General features: G+C 41.2%; 1 protein-coding gene across 6 annotated transcripts in view; it reads left to right on the top strand.

The window, feature by feature from the left end:
- The window catches only part of MAGI3 (membrane associated guanylate kinase, WW and PDZ domain containing 3), a 235716-nt gene that overhangs the window by 206294 nt on the left and 11847 nt on the right, over positions 1-17575 (top strand). For 5 of the 6 annotated variants that reach the window (XM_025872450.2, XM_025872449.2, XM_025872448.2 and 2 more), the window contains 3 exons: positions 1377-1569; positions 3731-3919; positions 9387-9572. In XM_025872450.2, the coding sequence (XP_025728235.1) occupies positions 1377-1569; positions 3731-3919; positions 9387-9572 (568 nt within the window). The remainder of the gene's footprint in view (positions 1-1376; positions 1570-3730; positions 3920-9386; positions 9573-17575) is intronic. The other variant, XM_073896110.1, reaches the window with a different exon arrangement.

Raw genomic sequence — 17575 nt, 5'->3', positions numbered from 1 at the left:
GACTGATGAATCACGGGTCTGTACTTCTGAAACAAATAATGCAATATATGTTAAGAAAAAAAAAAGAAGAAGAAGATAGCAGGAGGGGAAGAATGAAGGGGGGAGTAAGTCGGAGGGGGAGATGAACCATTGAGACGATGGATTCTGAAAAACAAACTGAGGGTTCTAGAGGGGAGGGGGGTGGGGGATGGGTTAGCCTGGTGATGGGTATTAAGGAGGGCACGTTCTGCATGGAGCACTGGGTGTTATGCACAAACAATGAATCATGGAACACTACATCAAAAACTAATGATGTATGGTGATTAACATAACAATAAAAATTATTAAAAAAAGAAGTAATGTACTTGGTAGAGTTGGAGAACATATTTAAGTTTTTTCTGTGTGATATAAGAAAGACATTATCATCATGCTTGGAAGATAGGTGAGTAACAATAACCTTTTAAAATAAAATGACAGTCTTCTTTCTATTTCTGGATAGAACAGTTGATTTATGTATTATAAATATGTTCTAATTAGCCATATTGGCTATAGTTAAAACAATTATAAGAGACATATAAAGCTCAAGGCAGGTCAACTTATACAGGGCAAATATACAATACCTTGATTGTTCTTGGTGGAAGACATGATTTTGTTTTAATGCTTCCTATTTTGTTGGTACATATAGTGGTGACCTAAGACATTTTCAGAGTTTATCTCAAACAACTTGGGAGAAACTCTTCTCTTCAATGTCAGGTTTTAGCAGCTCTGAAACTAGCCCAAACATTCAGGATTCCCTAATTACAGGATTCTAATTGCCGGCAAACAAAATGTGCCAAATCTGTTTGCCTCGATGTAAGTGGACCTCAGGACACTCTGTTCCCCTGAGATATATCTGCTGCTTTGAGATTTAGGAACAAGAAATGTTTCTGGGTTGTATATACTGAATTTCCACTAGTAACCGTATGTAATGGGAGTTTCTTGAGAATTATCCCAATTGCTGTGAACGGTGTGTAGAAAACCTTTGCTGATGCATTCAATACATTTTTGTACTTTTTAGTAGTTACTCCACAGAACTGCATTTTCTGAATTTAATGTCTTTTGTTGTATTGCTTAGAAGTGATAGTGACAGTTTTTAAGTTATTGAACAGCTTTGCATTTTCCACTTTGTGTCTGCGCATCCCTGAAGATCCAGAAGGGATCATGTAGTGTGGTGATGTGAAGCGCCTTTTTAGAGAATGGTCACTTTCTAAGATACTACCTTTCTCAAGTGTTCATAGTTGAACTGCAAAATATGTTAGTTTGTGTAGTACTGGGTCAGGAAGCCTTTAACTTAGTTAAGGGTCGTAGTAGATCTTTGTTGACTGTAGAGACCAATCTACACTTTGTTTTCATATCAGATCTACATCGGGGCCATCATTCCTCTGGGCGCAGCAGAGAAAGACGGTCGGCTCCGTGCAGCTGACGAGCTGATGTGCATTGATGGGATTCCTGTGAAAGGGAAGTCTCACAAACAAGTCTTGGATCTCATGACAACGGCAGCTCGAAATGGCCACGTGCTATTAACTGTCAGAAGAAAGATCTTCTATGGTGGTATGTGAGCCTGTTCCTGCTTTATAGGTTAATCAAGAAACAAAGAGACTTAGTCCATTTTCTATATGGTTTTGCAGGTATTTTAGTATGTTTCCTAGGGTATCAGATAAGCCATTTGGTGTGATCCAGAGCCTCATCATGGAAGGCCATTTAATTTCAAAAGGATCCAGAAATAATACTACTATTAAAGAGACAAAATTTAGGCCTCTGTATTAAGACTATATTCACGTATTGACAGATTTTGCCAAGGTGCTATTGTAGACGGGATTATTAAGTTAAAGACTGTTTTCTTAAAAACAAATATAGTTTTTTAGTCATACCAAGAGATCCCTTGAGCTGAATATAAAAAAATTTTGGATCCTGATGAATTGCTAAGTATTCAAAGAGGCTCCCCTCAAATGTTTCTATTTGAGAATTTTTAATATAATGTCATTTAACATTAAAAAATAAAAACATTTATTGAGTGCTTTACTCTGTCTCAGACATACTGATTCTTTTATTTAGTCTTTACAACACTAGGCTGTAAATACTGTCATTCAGTTTTACAGTTACCCACAGAATGGTTGAGAGACACATAACTGCTGAGTAGTAGGGCCAGGGATTAAAACGGGGAGTTTAATTGTAGAGCCCAGGATCTAAACCATTACATGAGGCTATGAATACATTTTTCTCATCAATAGCTTTGTGACTATTACATTGGAATTTTTAGAAGTGAATTCTCGCCACTTTAAGATTTTAAAAAGACAGCCCTGTAGCACAAGAGTGTAAGCCTCATCGAGGTAGGGATATTTATGCATTTAGTTAACTGCTGTATCCCCCACACATAAAACACAGAATGGACACAATGAATGGACAGCACAGAATGGACATCAACGAATGTTTGTTGACTTGATGAATACTTGCATTACTCTTAAAAATGAGGCACTGTGTTTTTGATTGCAACATCCAAAGGAAAGGCCTGCCTGTTTCCCTAAGTATCAGGCATTTAGAGACTCATACAGATTTTAGTGCAGTGTTGTGTTGGAGTCAGAACATAACCACATGCAGTAAAAAATGTGCTGTTGTACAACCAGAGGCTGGCTCTCTCCTGGAAAGCATCATGAAGAAATTTTGTAGTAGTTTGATATTATTGGAGGCATTTAGCTAATTCATTATAACCACGCATTATACAAAAACAAAACAAAACCTTTATTTTTCATTAATGATTGGATATTGGGCAGCATTTTGTTGAAATTCAAAAACATAATCTCAGAATCATGTAGATTTTGAGCCAAAAGAGCACTTAGAAGTGGGTATTCCTCAAGGGCAGTATATTTTGTTAATGATGGCTCGGATCAAATTATGGCCCAAAATTTGCCTTTTTTTTTTTAATCAGGACTAACTTGTGTTATTCTTTCTTGAATTCTGATGTCATACTTGACTAAGAAAATAAGGTATAAGTTAATTCTCCATTTGCTGGGGATTCCTATGACTTATTCTATGCCTAGGAGAATTGGCTGTTCATGTGGACAGCTTGTCATATGCTGGATGGGGTAGGTGGAGGACTGCTGATGGTTAGCGCATCTGGTATCATCAATCAAGAAGACTGCAGCTGTAAAACACATTCTGTCAGACAAATCCTGTGTTGACAGCTAACTTCTCAACCAGTGAGGGGCAGCACCTCTGCCCTGGTGCAGTGACCCCAGCATCACATTATTCAGTTTTATTATATATATATTGTATATATGTGCTATATACAATATATATATAACATTCGTCCTGCACTAAGTTATATTTAATGTTGATTTTAAAAGGAAGTGTACCGGGTCAGTTTTCATTACCAACTTTTATTAAAATTACTGGTCAGAATCCTCCTGGAATTAAGACAATTTCAAGAATTGGTTTACCATGAACTTTCACGGAAGCTTCAAAAAGCTTCCTTTAAAATGAGAGGACATCATTCTTCCGGTTATACACTGGCAGAGTATTGAAGATGTCAGACACACTGATGCAGCCTGTAGCTGCACCCGATGATGTCCAGAGCTCACGTGGGGGGATTGCTTCTCTAGGCTATAGGTTATTCGAATCTACATTTTCCTGTGAGAGGCTTAGCGCAGAAACACTTTAGTTAACAAAAGTTATGATGTTCCAGAAATATCAGAATTGGTCATGTTTATTATAGAGAAACAACCTGAGGATGACAGCTCTCAAGCCTTCCTTTCAACACAGAATGGCTCGCCCCGCCTGAACCGAGCAGAGGTCCCAGCCAGGCCTGCTCCGCAGGAGGCCTATGATGTAGTCTTGCACCGAAAGGAAAATGAAGGATTTGGCTTTGTCATCCTCACCTCCAAAAACAAACCACCTCCAGGAGGTAAGGGCTGCTGAATCCTACTGTCCCTGCAATTTCAGTTTTCTGAGTCTCCCAATGGGCTTCGTGAAACTAATTAGGGAATTATGTATAAATTGCCTTAGAGACTTATCTTTTTAAGAATGATGAATATTTTCTTTATTTTCAAAACCAGGTAGTCTGAATCTGAACTTCCAAGCCTCAGGTTTAGCTATCATCTCAGATTCCATAACATCAGTCTTAGTGGCTCCATTTGCGCACCCAGATTATACCGTGGCCGGATGTGGGGGGCGTGCCCTATGAGATTCAGCAAAAGCACAATGCTGAGTTTTTTCAAATAAGGAGGCATACGTTTTTGGTTTTTTTTTTAATTAAGAGAAACTGTGTATGCAGAAATGAATTAAATGCTAGAAGTAGTTGAGAAGAAGCAAAACAGATTAATAGAAAAATCTTGACCCAAATATGCCTTAAATAGTCCTTTTGTGTTGTTTAATCATAATTGCCACATTCCAGCTATAAAGGAACCTTCTTGAATGACAAGAGGTATTTTTATCTTTTATAGATGCGTCATTGAAAGGTAAAAATTTTGTCAGAATTTTAAGCATTAATCTAAATATCCTGAATCCAGTTTAACAGAATACTGTCACCTGGGAAGGATGAATATATATATTAATTCCTTCAACAAAGGAGGACTTACCTCTAGTCTGTTCAGGGCTGTTACAGTCCAGCAAATTAAATATTTGTCTTGCCTTTATATTTCTAAGAAATAATCATCTTTAAATATAATTGTAAGATCCAAATGAATATAAGATGAGAACCAGAAAATTGAGATTGATCTATCATACTTGTCTGGTGACTTTATTTTTCCAAGTCAAATGGTAAACATCTTTGACCACAGGAAAATGTGCGCTTGCCTTTGCTGGTGGATTTGATTATATCCCAAGTAGTGAGATCCTCTTAGACTAGAGGGTCACTAAAATCTTAGAAAAAGAAGAAAACCCTTGCAGGAGTGTCGGAAGCCAAGCCAATTTGCAGAAATCTTGCTAAAATTAATGCAAGTGTGTGAAGGAAGAAGATTCTGTGACATGGATGAGTTATTACTATAGTATCAGGTCACTGCTCACGGATACTAGTTTCCATTTTCCAAAAGCAGTTGCTATGGTAACACTTGGAACTGGAACTGTCACTGATGCTCTGAGGATGATTATGTGGCCTGTGTTGGAAAAATGAAAGAAAGCAGATTTTTGGTGGATTTTGTATTAAAGCTTTGGAAATCAGTATTTCCCAAACCAAGTAACCATTTTAGATAACCGTATCTTTATTCTCATGCCATCCAGTAATCCCATGCATTCAGATTAACAAAAACAGTGCAAGATTATTACTCAGTGTGAGAGATGCTAGCCGCTTTTTATACTAAAGAGACTCCTTTTCTAGGACTGCTGAAATTAGGGGAGAGTCTAGGGCCTACCATAAAACAAAGCAGTGTAGAGGAATTCAGTAAAATAAGTTGCATTACTTATATAGGTTTAACCTTTTTATATTATTCGTTTATATTTGAAATGTATGTTGCATCTTAATGTGTATTAAGTATATTCTTTTTGTGTTTGTCTATATTTAAATTTTTCAAATATTTTTATATTTACTCACTTTAATTGTTTCTTACTATTTTGATGGTTTTGTGTACCATAGATGCTGAATCTCTGTGTAAGATAGTGTCATTAGCTGTTGGGCTCTGTAATCAGACAAACTCAGATTCAAGCTCTGCTTACGTCTTTTAATAGCTGTCTGATCTTGGGCAAATTACTTACCCTCCAAGAGTTCCAATTTCCTCTGTAAGATGAGGATGATGATAACACCTCCTGTCTCATACGAGTCTGAGGATTAAAGGAGATCATGCATGTGAGCCCTTAGCCTGGACCTTCAATAAATGTTAGCTGCTGGTGCTTGTTGGAGCTTCTGCTGCTATCACCATCGTGTTATTTATAAAATTGTTTGGCACTGTCTCTTGCTTTTTTTTCTCTTTAAGAAACTTTAAAAAGTTTATCAATACTTGAGTAACGAGATGGGAAAGAAAGCCCAAGTAAAATGTAAGATCGAGGCAGCAGTTCATGTGTAGCAGGAAATGAGTGTTTGCAGCTCATTAATTATCACCCTGAATGGTAAATTAGGCTTCGGGTGCCCGTGAATTTTATATCAAGTACTTGAGTTTTTCAGTCATTGGTGCAAACCCAGAATTGGTCATTCCACTGAAATGCTAGTTGATAATCTCATGGAATGCTGAGCCCTGCAAGTCGTCTTCTTGGGATCCCATGCGTCTCGTCTAGATAAAAGGAGGGCCCTGGGGGGCTTGGATGAGGAGCTTTCACTCCCGAAGACTGAGCAGTCCTGCACACTGCATTACACAGAAGGTGTGCTTTAGACAAGAGTTAGCACTGGTGAAAAGGCAGGAAAGCTCTCAGAATAGATCATTCTTTATAGACCTTGTCTTGGTGTAGATTGGTAATCTGTTCAGGATAGATTCTTTCTTTCTTCTGATTAAATGTATTTTCTGGTGACATCTGTCCCAAGCAGAGTTCCCGGCAGCATCTCTGACACCAGTCATGAAATTCTGAGATTCTCGGGGCGCCTGGGCAGCTCAGTCTGTTAAGCATCTGCCTTCAGCTCAGGTCATGATCCCAGGGTCCTGGGATCGAGCCCCACATTGGGTTCCCTGCTCAGTGGGGAATCGGCTTCTTCCTCTCCCCCCTCACCCTCCTTGTACTCTCTCTCTCTTTCTCTCTGACAAATAAATAAATAAATAAAATCTTTTAAGAAAAGAAAGAAAGAAGGAAGGAAATTCTGAGATTCTCTGTGGTTGACTTTTTCAAAGATCAGGGATCTGGTCCAGCACCCTTACTGCCCTAGCCCCAGCTTGTGCAAGTACTCAGTGAACAGAGTACCTAGAAAAGACCTCTATTTAGGATGAAAAGGGCTTGGCTAGTTTTTGCTTTGCTAGTGCTTCAGAGGTTTTAGTGTTTCTTTTCTTTAGCATATACTTTTCAGTTCTGGTTGCAAAGGATTCTTTGAGAGGGGACATTTCCAGTTACTGTCCTTTCTTTTCCCGAAAGAAATGTTTTAAGAGCACTGAAGTGACCTCAACAGCTGGACAAGCCAGGCTGGGAGAAGATTTAGGCCAAAGATGAATGAAGACGGATAAATTGGTTTTATGGCAAACGCCTGTGGACTTTGTAAACCAACAAAAGCAAGGCAGGACTTCAGACTTTTCCCTAGCTATGTGTACTCTACAGGGTTACCTTGAAAACTTGCCAGTCCGTTCAAAAGTTATCCTTCTACTGGTCTCTTTGCTGTTTTTAACTGTTTTGATAATACAGCTGTCAATGCCGAGACTATGATAATCTGACTACTTTTACCTTCCTTCACCCAGACAACTAACCCTTCGGGAAGTTATGTCCCAAGATTTGCTGATTCCTTTTGAGCCCATTGCTCACATGATGAGAAAGGAACCACCGAGATGTCAGAGATTCATTTTGTTTGATGCTTTCCCAAGTCTGAACAAACCCTTTTCAGCGTGCCAAGGGGCTGAATGATTTTCTTCTCAGGGCAACTAGAATAACAGCATGTACCAGCAGATCTTTTCTAAGAAGGAGAATAACTAAGGTATTGAGGTAGAAGGTCACCACAGGGCCACTGTCTGGTTCAGCATATGTTCCTTTTTTTTTTTTTAAAAGATTTTATTTATTTATTTGAGAGAGAGATAGCATGAGCAGGGAGGAGAGGGAGAGGTAGGCTCCCCCCTCGCCCCCGCCGCCCCTGCCAAGCAGGGAGCCTGATGCGGGGCTCGATCCCAGAGTGCCAGGATCATGACTTGAGCCAAAGGCAGACGCTTAACCGACTGAGCCACCCAGGCGCCCCTCAGCAGACGCTTCTGACCTGCTGTCCTCTCTGCAAATTGCTCATACCGCCTGGCACAGGACATGGCCTGTACTGCTCAGGTGCTTTTCTAATTACTTTAAGGAAAATGGTATAATAAGTGCTTGATATAATTCAGAGCTAAAAGGCACTTGCTTCCAACATTGACTTCCTCTATTTTAGGATAAAATCTCTCACTGTAGAATCTTAGAAGAGCCAGGGAATGGCCCTGTCTGTGGGGCTATAAATCACAACCAAGAATAACTTCCAGTTCAAATGAAGGCCTATTAAAACATCCCTGACATATACCTACTATGACTCAGAAATACTAGTAAGGAACCCATTTTACTATGAAAATTAAACATAGAGTGCCATTTTAAATATTAATTATCCCTATTCGTTAACAGTCAATAGTCAGCAGAAGGCAAATGCCCGACAAGATTACTGATCCAGGTAAGGAAATTCTTAAGGAACATGGGAGGAACATTTCTTAATACAAATGCCCCTTATTCAGAGGGGTGAAAGATATTTTGACAAGATTTCCTGAGTGTCTGAGAACTCGTTTTAAGCCATAATAGCAAAGTGTCTTCATAGTCTAGGAAAGCCTTCAGCATCATGAACCAGTAGAACTGTACGGTGTGTCTTTGCAAATGTCTTAGACTCTGCTTTGTGCATTCAGGGCAGGATTTTATCCCTGAACCAAATAATCTCAACGTTAAACATTTCATGTTCTGATTCCCCTCACCTTCCCCAATTTAAAAAAATCTAAAGGCACAAACAAAAGGAATTTTGCTACAGAACTAAGTAGGATTTAACAGTCAGTCATTTCACCATGCCTGGATTTCTGAGCAGTAACTTCTGAGTTCTAACCTTGAATTTGAACTTCATTTATTTACAAGACCCCCTGTGGGAGTAAATGCCCCTTCAGCAGAACCAAAGATGGTCTCATTGTGGCAGTTTCCGAAATAGTCAAAATAGGATGCAGCCTCAATGGCCAACAATAAGCGAGAAGCATCAGTTTCATGAGGGAGTATCATAAATATCAGGGAGGTCAGTAGCCTTCAAACAGGACTGTTAGGAAGGCAGTATAAAAATTGGAGAAAGGTTTATGATGAGTGGAAAACAGCACAGAGGTTTATGTGCTATGACTGCAGCTATGTAAGGAGTGTGTATGCATGTGGGCCCAGAGCGGACGACAGTATGGGGATAGTTATAATTGGATAAGATGTTCGCATGCGATACTTTTTTGCTCTACCTTTAAAGAATGTGTTTTGATGTTATGTTGAATTTTTATTTTTTTTAATTTTTTTTTTAAAGATTTTATTTATTTGACAAAGAGAGACAGTGACAGCAGGAACACAAGCAGGGGGAGCGGGAGAGGGAGAAGCAGGCTTCCTGCCGAGCAAGGAGCCCAATGGCGGGGCTCAATCCCAGGACTCTGGGATCATGACCTGAGCCCAAGGCAGACGCTTAATGACTGAGCCACCCAGGCGCCGCATGATGTTGAATTTTTAAATGATGATAAATCCAATGCTAACGTATCTTAAATAAGGGAAAAACCTGGGTGTTTTCTTCCCCCTAGTTATTCCTCATAAAATTGGCCGAGTCATAGAGGGAAGCCCAGCAGATCGCTGTGGAAAACTGAAAATCGGAGATCACATCTCTGCGGTGAATGGGCAGTCCATTGTTGAACTGTCCCATGATAACATTGTTCAGCTGATCAAAGACGCTGGCGTCACCGTCACACTAACGGTCGTTCCTGAGGAAGGTAAGGAACCAGGCACCTCGCCTTGCACAAGCTCGTGTGAGCGGCACGAGTGGTGGCCCTTTCTCTGTGTGCTGGAGAAGCAAACACCCAGAAGGGAGAGAAATTGGTCATACTTCTCAGATCTTACTTTCTTAAAATAATGTGTTCAGTGTCTGCTTGCTTGAGTGAGAGGAAATCCTCTAAAGATTCAAAGATAGTCACTGTTGATACCGAGCCTTTCTTGTCAGAGCCGAGCCCAGGGCACCCCTCCCAGTGACCGGGGCTTTGTTCTGGGGAGCCGCTGTCTAAGTGGGGGGACGGGCAGTACGTAGGAATGGCCGGGAAATAGGGCATAAAATGCATCTAGTGTCTTGCCTTTTCGTCATTAAGGGTTTCTAATTAGGAATTTTGAATAGCACCCGTTCGGGCTCTTTGTTCATGAATTACAAGGTAAGGGTTACATAATGCGCCTCTCATTTTTCCCGAGTTTGCAAAACGGAGGAGGAGAAGCCCCAGAGAGCGGAATTATGCAGAGTCCGTCCATCTTACCTGTTAAAATCCCTTGTACTGTGATGTGTGCTCATGCCCCACGGTGCCCCGTGGCCCTCTAGTGTCGTCAGCGTTGGGGTCTTTTTGCTCTTGATTCTTCCATTCTTTGCTCTGCCCCTGTCTCCTCCGCTCGTTCATAGCGAAGGTAGTACGTGACTCTCCTGCTGTCCCAGCGCCCACAGGGGCATTTGCACCTGCGCGTCAGTGCCCCAGCCGCTCGGGGAGGCCTTTTCCAGTTCTCGGACCCGGTGACATCCCCGCCCCGGCCCATTTCCCTTTTCTCGTCCGGTCCACACTCTGCCCAGACTCTGTCCCAGACTCTGCTACTCCTTCCTCCTAAAATCCTCCTCCAGAGAAGCCCGAGTGCTTTCCCACTCTCTGCACAGAAAGCGGTTTATGAGTTTGCTCCCAGCCACCTTTTACATCGAACTCCCAGGGTTCCTTCCGGAGCCACTCCCGAACGAGGCCTCTGCGGCCTCTGCGCCCACGGGCTGCCCCCCCGGCCCCTGCCCCATGAGCCCCCCCCGCACTCCGCTGCTCTGCAGTTCACTGAGCATTGCTCCTGCCTGACGGTCTCCCTGCCGAAATGCTCTTTTGAAGACAAAGAGAATATTATCAGTTGACTGTGATTTTAGTAGGCCGTCAGTAAATATTTTTTGAATGAAGAAATGAGTTAAATGGATGAACGAACATTCATCCCCTCGATGAGGGGTTGAGGAGATGAATGAACAAAGGGACAAAGTAAAAGTCAGGAGACTTTCAGTTCTATGCCAGTACACAGCAGAAGCGTTAGAAACCCAATAGAAGAAGTGAGGCCTTTGACAGAGTTCAGGGACACTTATCAACTAGTTGGATAACCTGAAACAAGCCAGTTCATGTTTCTACCCTGCAGGTTTTTATCTATGGAATGGGGATGATAATGTCTATTTCAGGATCTCCGTGAAGATTACAGGTGAAAATGTACCCAGTCTGCATAAGTACTCTGAGGTGCTCATCTAATGGTAGCTGTGTCATTTCACCCCACCTTTGCATGGCTGACCCCCGCATCTAGGCCTCTGCCACAGCTCACCACCTAAGGAAAGAGTAGTCATATTTAGTGAGCACTTAACGATGTGGCAGGTGTTACCCCAAACGCTGGATATCTGTTCACTTATTTCATGCTCACACTAATCCTAGGCAGGCACTATTACTTTCCCATTCTGTAGATGAGGACACTGAGCCCCTGAGCAGTTAGAGAACTTGCCCACGGTCATAACACTCATGACAGAAACGGTGTAGGAGTCCGCAGACTAGCCCCAGGACCTGCGCTCGTGACAGCTATGCCTTCCCCAACCACAGTATCTAGAATAACCCTGCCCGCCCTGGTGCTCTCACAAGCCCGCCCCACTTGACTTTGCTTCCTTGCACTGATCTCTACCTGAGATGATGTAAGCTGTGGTTTATTGCCCTCTCCCCCTGCCAGAATGTAGAGTCACAAGATTCCTGAAATTAGAGGTCTTGTCATGTTCAGTGCTGAATCCCAAGGGCCTAAAACAATGTCAGGCATGTAGTAAGTGCTCAATAAAAAAGTTCTTGAAGGACTGTTGTTACTTAATGTGATTTGGGTCAGGTTTCTTTGTCTCCATTTCTTCACCGTGATTTCTTTACTACGATCTCCAGAGCCTGCTTTTTATTCTTAAATTTGTTCTGTGACCCACAAAGAAAAGCCGCATCGGCATCCCAGGAGATCACATTTTAGGTCTGTTTGGAGAATGAGGTCTTACACTTACATCAGCATGCCTGGCGCACGGCAGCAAGAGAAGCTCCCCGAAGTAGTGGGCCTAGCAGTCCTGGGGCTCAGTGTTTCTCTAACCATGTGTCGAAAGGACCAGTGACTTTTCCAGTCCACCACAGCCAGCATTTTTGTAAAATACATAAAAGTTAAATGAAAAATAAAAACGAAGACATAAAATCATTATGTCAAGTCATTAGAAAATGTTCTAAATGCTTACTCTCAATATCTATAGACATCTTACTGCTGACTGACCCAAGAACCACACACTCAGTAGCCCTGGGATAGAGGGTTTGGTAATAGAATTAGAATTTTTTTTTTTTTTGCCAAAATTTCCTTTTATCATTGATGGTATTTTCTCTGAGAGGTTATCCAAAATTGCTCAGGCATTTTTCTTAGAGGAAAAATGAATTTTGACACTATGGTCCAAATACTTCTGGACGTACTCAAGATTTTCTATATAGTGCCAATCAGTGTTTAGGAAAAATAGAACAGTGGAAGGAAACCCCATAGCAGTACATGCCTTAAAGTCTAGTTCAGGGACACCTGGGTAGCTCAGTCGGTTAAGCATCTGCCTTTGGTTCAAGTCATGATCCCAGGGTCCCTGGATCGAGCCCCATGTCGGGCTCCCTGCTCAGCAGGGGAATCTGCTTTTCTCTCTCCCTCTGCCCCTGCTCATGTGCTCTCACTCTCGCTCACTCTGTCTCTCAAATAAATAAAATCTTAAAAAAAATAAAAATAAAAAATAAAGTATTTCATATGTAGGCACAGCCTGTTAAAATGCAATCACATTTGACACGTAAAAATCACATTTCAGCATTACACCTTATTTTATTGTATACTCAAGTGTTATTAAACTATGAAAACATTCAGAATCTCTTCTTTTTCTTGGGAAAAAAGTCGAAAGTGTCTCTTCTGTCCATAAAAATCCCATTTGTGGAGTTTGTAAGTCTTCCAAGTTTCTCATTGTATTCGGTATGAAATCTATCAACTGCACTGAAGAGTCAAATGAATATTTATTGCCCTAGAGCTGTTTTCAGAAATCACACCTTCAGATCAGTCGGTATTTCCCCTCGGGTGCTCCTTCCCTACTGCCCAGAAGCCATTCACTGTTCGTAGATAAAAGACAGCTGGAAAAAGAAAAACCTGGTCCTTCCATTCTGTTTTCCCCTTTTACCAGATACTGTTGAATAGTTACGGTTTTTTGCACCAGGGAAGTGGTTAACCAAGTTCCCAAGCCAGACAACCAAGTGTCACGTCTGCTCTAACACTCCACTGGTCGGTGGCTCGAGGCTCCCAGCCTTGTCAGCAGCCCGGCCACCGTGCCGACCTATGTCCTGGAACGGGACGGAAATAGACCGTGCCTGGCTCTTCTTGCTGATCGTAAAGAAATCTTTTCATCATACTGTTTTTCCACATTGATTTCTACTTTCGTGCCAGGGCCTGGTCATCCCATGTTTTTAGGGTTTTTTTTTTTAAGATTTTATTCATTTATTTGACAGAGAGAGAGACAGCGAGAGAGGGAACACAAGCAGTGGGAGTGGGAGAGGGAGAAGCAGGCTTCCCGCTGAGCAGGGAGCCCGGTGTGGGGCTCGATCCCAGGACCCTGGGACCATGACCTGAGCCAAAGGCAGACGCCTAACGACTGAGCCACCCAGGCGCCCCCATCCCATGTTTAAGAGTGACACAGGTCACCCTAGCTCCTGAGGACCGCGTTAGGACAGCTCTGATAGCGTTGCCACCAATTTTTGGCTTTGTTTTCCATTTATTTATCTGCTTGTTCCCTTTGTCTCTATTTTCCACTGTCATTTCTCTCCCTACTCCCACTGGCAACCATTCCAGTGTGTTGTGTGTGCCTCGGGTTATTTTTAAAATACATAATTGTGTGTGTGTTGACATTTATTTTTGAGTTACATAAATAGTATTGTGCTATAGATTTTATGTTGGTTTTCTTCTCCGAATTCTCAGAACCATATGTTTCTTTAACGTCACGTTATTATTCCAGGATCCGATCCAGGGTCTTACAGGGCATTTATTTGTCACATCTTCTTTTTCCTGTGAGTGTGACATGGTAGCTCGTTGTGGTTTTGATTTTTGTTTCCCCGACGACTAGTGATGTTGAGCCTTTTCATGTGCTCTCGGCCATCAGTATATCTTCTGTAGAGAAATGTCTGTTCAGATATTTTCCTCACTTTTAATTGAGTTGTCTTTTTTTATTGTTGAATTGTAAGACTTCTTTGTATATTCTGATATTAGATCCTTAACAGATCTGTGCCTGCGAGTGTTTTCTCCCATTCGGCAGGTTGTCTTTCTGCTCTCTTGATATTGTCCTTTGATGCACAGAAGTTTAATGTTGATGATGTCCGATTAATCTACATTTTGTTTGGTTGCTTATGCTTTTGGTGTCATAGCACTAATTTTAAGATTTGGTGGAGGTTGCTGGAGGAACACAATCAATTGCTTTTAACAACTTGACAGTTTTTTCATAATGTATGTTTACAACATATTACCCACCCACTCCCCCCCCAGACAGCCACATCATCACACGCCCTCCTGGCAGATGCTTAACCGACTGAGCTACCCAGGTGTCCCTGAACTAGACTTTAAAGCATGTACTGCTATGGGGTTTCCTTCCACTGTTCTGTTTTTCCTAAACACCTGCATATACGTACTTTATAAATAGTGTGAGAATTTCTTGGAGTGAAGGTGGTTGATCAGAGCATATACATGTGCTTAATTTGACCAGGTGCAGTCCAACTGTCCCCCATAATTGCTGCACCTACCTTCCCAGCAGCAGAACATAGACAGTTCTATAGCTGCACGTGTCCACCAGGGTGGGGCATGAGCCTACTTGCAGACTGGCCCAAGTGTGGGAAGTGTCCTCTCATTGGTGTTAAACTTGCATTTCTCTTATTACCCATGAATTTGAGCATCTCATCAGATGCTTGTTTTCTGGGGTTTTTTTCTTGTGGATTGCTTCTTCACATCCTTGACTCATTTTCTTGTTGGATTTCAGTCTTTTTTCTTGTTGATATTTAGAGATTCCTTGGGAATTTTGTAGGCAATAGTCCAGTTTAGTTTGAGAAAGTACAAAGAGCTTTTCCTGTCATCTGTATGTTAACTTTGACCATGGTGCCCTCCACTGTACAGAGATTCTTAATTTAGACGTGATCCCATTAGCCCATTTTTACCTATGACTTACGCTTTTGAAGTTTCATTTCAGAGAAGTTAACCTTCCCCACCCCATGTCACAGAGATTTTCTCTTATATCATCATCTATTCGATTTATAATTTTGCATTTAGTTCTTTAATGCATCTGGAGCCTCCCTTTTATATATAGTTTTAGGAAGAATAGCTTTATTTTTTTTATTCTCATACTGAGCAGGTTTTTCTCTCACAACCTATTAGATCACTTCTTTATCTCATTGATCCATGGAGCCACCGCTCGGGTCTCCTAGCTGCTCTGTTCTATTGATTCATCTTTTCTTGGGTTAATTTACATATATATTTCTTCACATAATATATTTTTAAAGTGTGTATGTGCATGTATATCTATCCACACACACTTTAAAAAAAAAAAAAACCTTTAACTTTGTGGTATATCCTAATATCTGTTCAGGAAAGTTTTTACCCAACCACCCCCCACACACACCCTCCAAATTGACTAGAAATTCATAAAACTTTTCTGTATAAAATTTTAGAGCAAATTATTAAGTTCTTCCAAAAAAATCCAACTGCAATTTTTATTCAGATATATTGAATATATATTAACTTTGGGAAAATGTATACCTTCAAATACTAAGTCGTAACACCTGAGAGCATGGGATGTCTCTCTAATTATTCAGATCATCTTTTGTGTCCTTTAGTAGAGTTTTAGAAAGTACTCTCATAGGGTTCTCATTTATTCTTGCAAAGGATGATTCACAATACATTATGATGTTTGTCACTATAGTTTATGGGATTTGTGTTTTTCCTCTGATAATATACTTTCTCTTAAATAATTACACACAGAAACTCCAGCAAAAGTTTAATTCTCATTGAAGGAGAGATATACTTAACCCATTGCTTTACTATGTGAAGAAATTTCAGATAAAACTGAGAGAGCATAGGCCTGTTTGGCATCTTGGGATATTTAACTTTGAGAAATAGAATGGTTCTTAACACAGAAATAAATTGGAGAAGCCATGTAGCATGGGTCAGAGGACTAAAACTGAAAAAAAAATATCAATGATAGAAAGTTTTATTTAACCTTGACGAGGACAAGGAAAGAACATGGACTACAACCAATCTGTGGTCCCAGATGCTGCATAAGTGGCATCTCATCCTCGGGGAAAGGTAGAGGAGAGGATGAAATTGGTCAGCTTCTTTTTCCTGTCCTGAAGTTAAACACCCACTGCGCTAGCCAAGCTAGTGGAGCCAAAAAATTACCTAAGTTGGAGTCCTACAAAGGCACAAGTATCCCCCGGGCATCTTGTTGATAGAAGTAACTTCTCCCATCAGTTTCCATTCCCTTAATAGTAGCCGTGAATTTGCAATGACAGACCAGAATTCAGCTATGTAACGGGCACTTAAGATTAGAGGCAGGGAACTTGGAATTGATGTACCCAGTGAGCAAAAGTGGAAGGACTTCTGGGAATTTCTGGTGGGGACAGGAATATAAACGTAAATGAGGTGTGATTCCTGCAATCAAGGAGTTCACGGTCGAGCAGGAGAAACAGGTGTTCGCCTGGCTTCACATCGGGCGGTAAATGCTGTGAAGACAGTGTGCTTTACAGGGCCAGGTGAGATCTCACAGAGGTGATATTCTGAACAGGAGATGAAGTGGGAAGACACGAGTGCCCAGGTGATCAGTCTGGGTAGTAGCTTATGAGCAATAAAAAGTTACCATAAGTTTTGAAGCAAGGCAGAGGCTTGTTTCAGTTGATATGCTAGGACTGGATTCCAGGAAGCGGGGAGTGCACATGGGTTTGGTAAGGAGATCAGCAAGGAGGAGCAACCTAAGTAGCTTGTCAAGCTAAATAGGAAAATAAAATTCATGATAGTAATTTAAAAGAGCAGCAAATTTCCAGGTCCCCTCCCCCCCAAAGAAGTTCATACTCCACTCTTCCTAGAGCACTTGACTTGAAAGCATTGGACATTTTTGCTAAGTAAGGTCAGTATTTCAGAATATATACTTTAAGAGAAATATAGTCCCAAATAAGACTTTATCATTTTGATGATTATGATAATGATAATAGAAACATTTATATAGGGAGTATAATATGCCAGGCGCTGTTTGACTCTTGTTTAATACGATAACCCCATGAGGTGGCTATAATTCGCTTTTTATGGATGAGATGATTAGAAGCACAGAGAAGGTAAGTAATTTCCTCAAGAACACACAGCTAGTAAATGATGAGTCAGGCTTAACCCCTGCCAGTCTTGGTGCAGAGTTCATGGTCTTAATTCACTAAGCTAGGCTCCCTCTCTGATGTTTTGAATATCCTGTGTTTAATATTATGGACAGGATACAACATTCGAAAGTTCCAGCTTTACAAATATGAGTGTGACAGCCTTAAGAGTCTCTCCTAACTGTTGCTTCCCGTGACTTGGCATCTCGATGCAGCCAGTTATGAAACCTGCCTTCAGGGAGGTCTGGGGCTGCTGGCGATGATACAGAAAGAAATGGTACCTTTCTCCCCCTGCATTTGTCCCCTCAGAAAAC

The sequence above is a fragment of the Callorhinus ursinus genome, unplaced genomic scaffold (genome assembly GCF_003265705.2).
Source record: "Callorhinus ursinus isolate GAN/ISIS: 27379988/994484 unplaced genomic scaffold, GSC_fseal_2.0 scaffold9, whole genome shotgun sequence".
In the NCBI taxonomy this organism is placed as follows: Eukaryota; Metazoa; Chordata; class Mammalia; order Carnivora; family Otariidae; genus Callorhinus; species Callorhinus ursinus.
The sequence above is the reverse complement of the archived record's forward strand: the minus strand, read 5'-3'. Positions and strand labels throughout refer to the sequence as shown.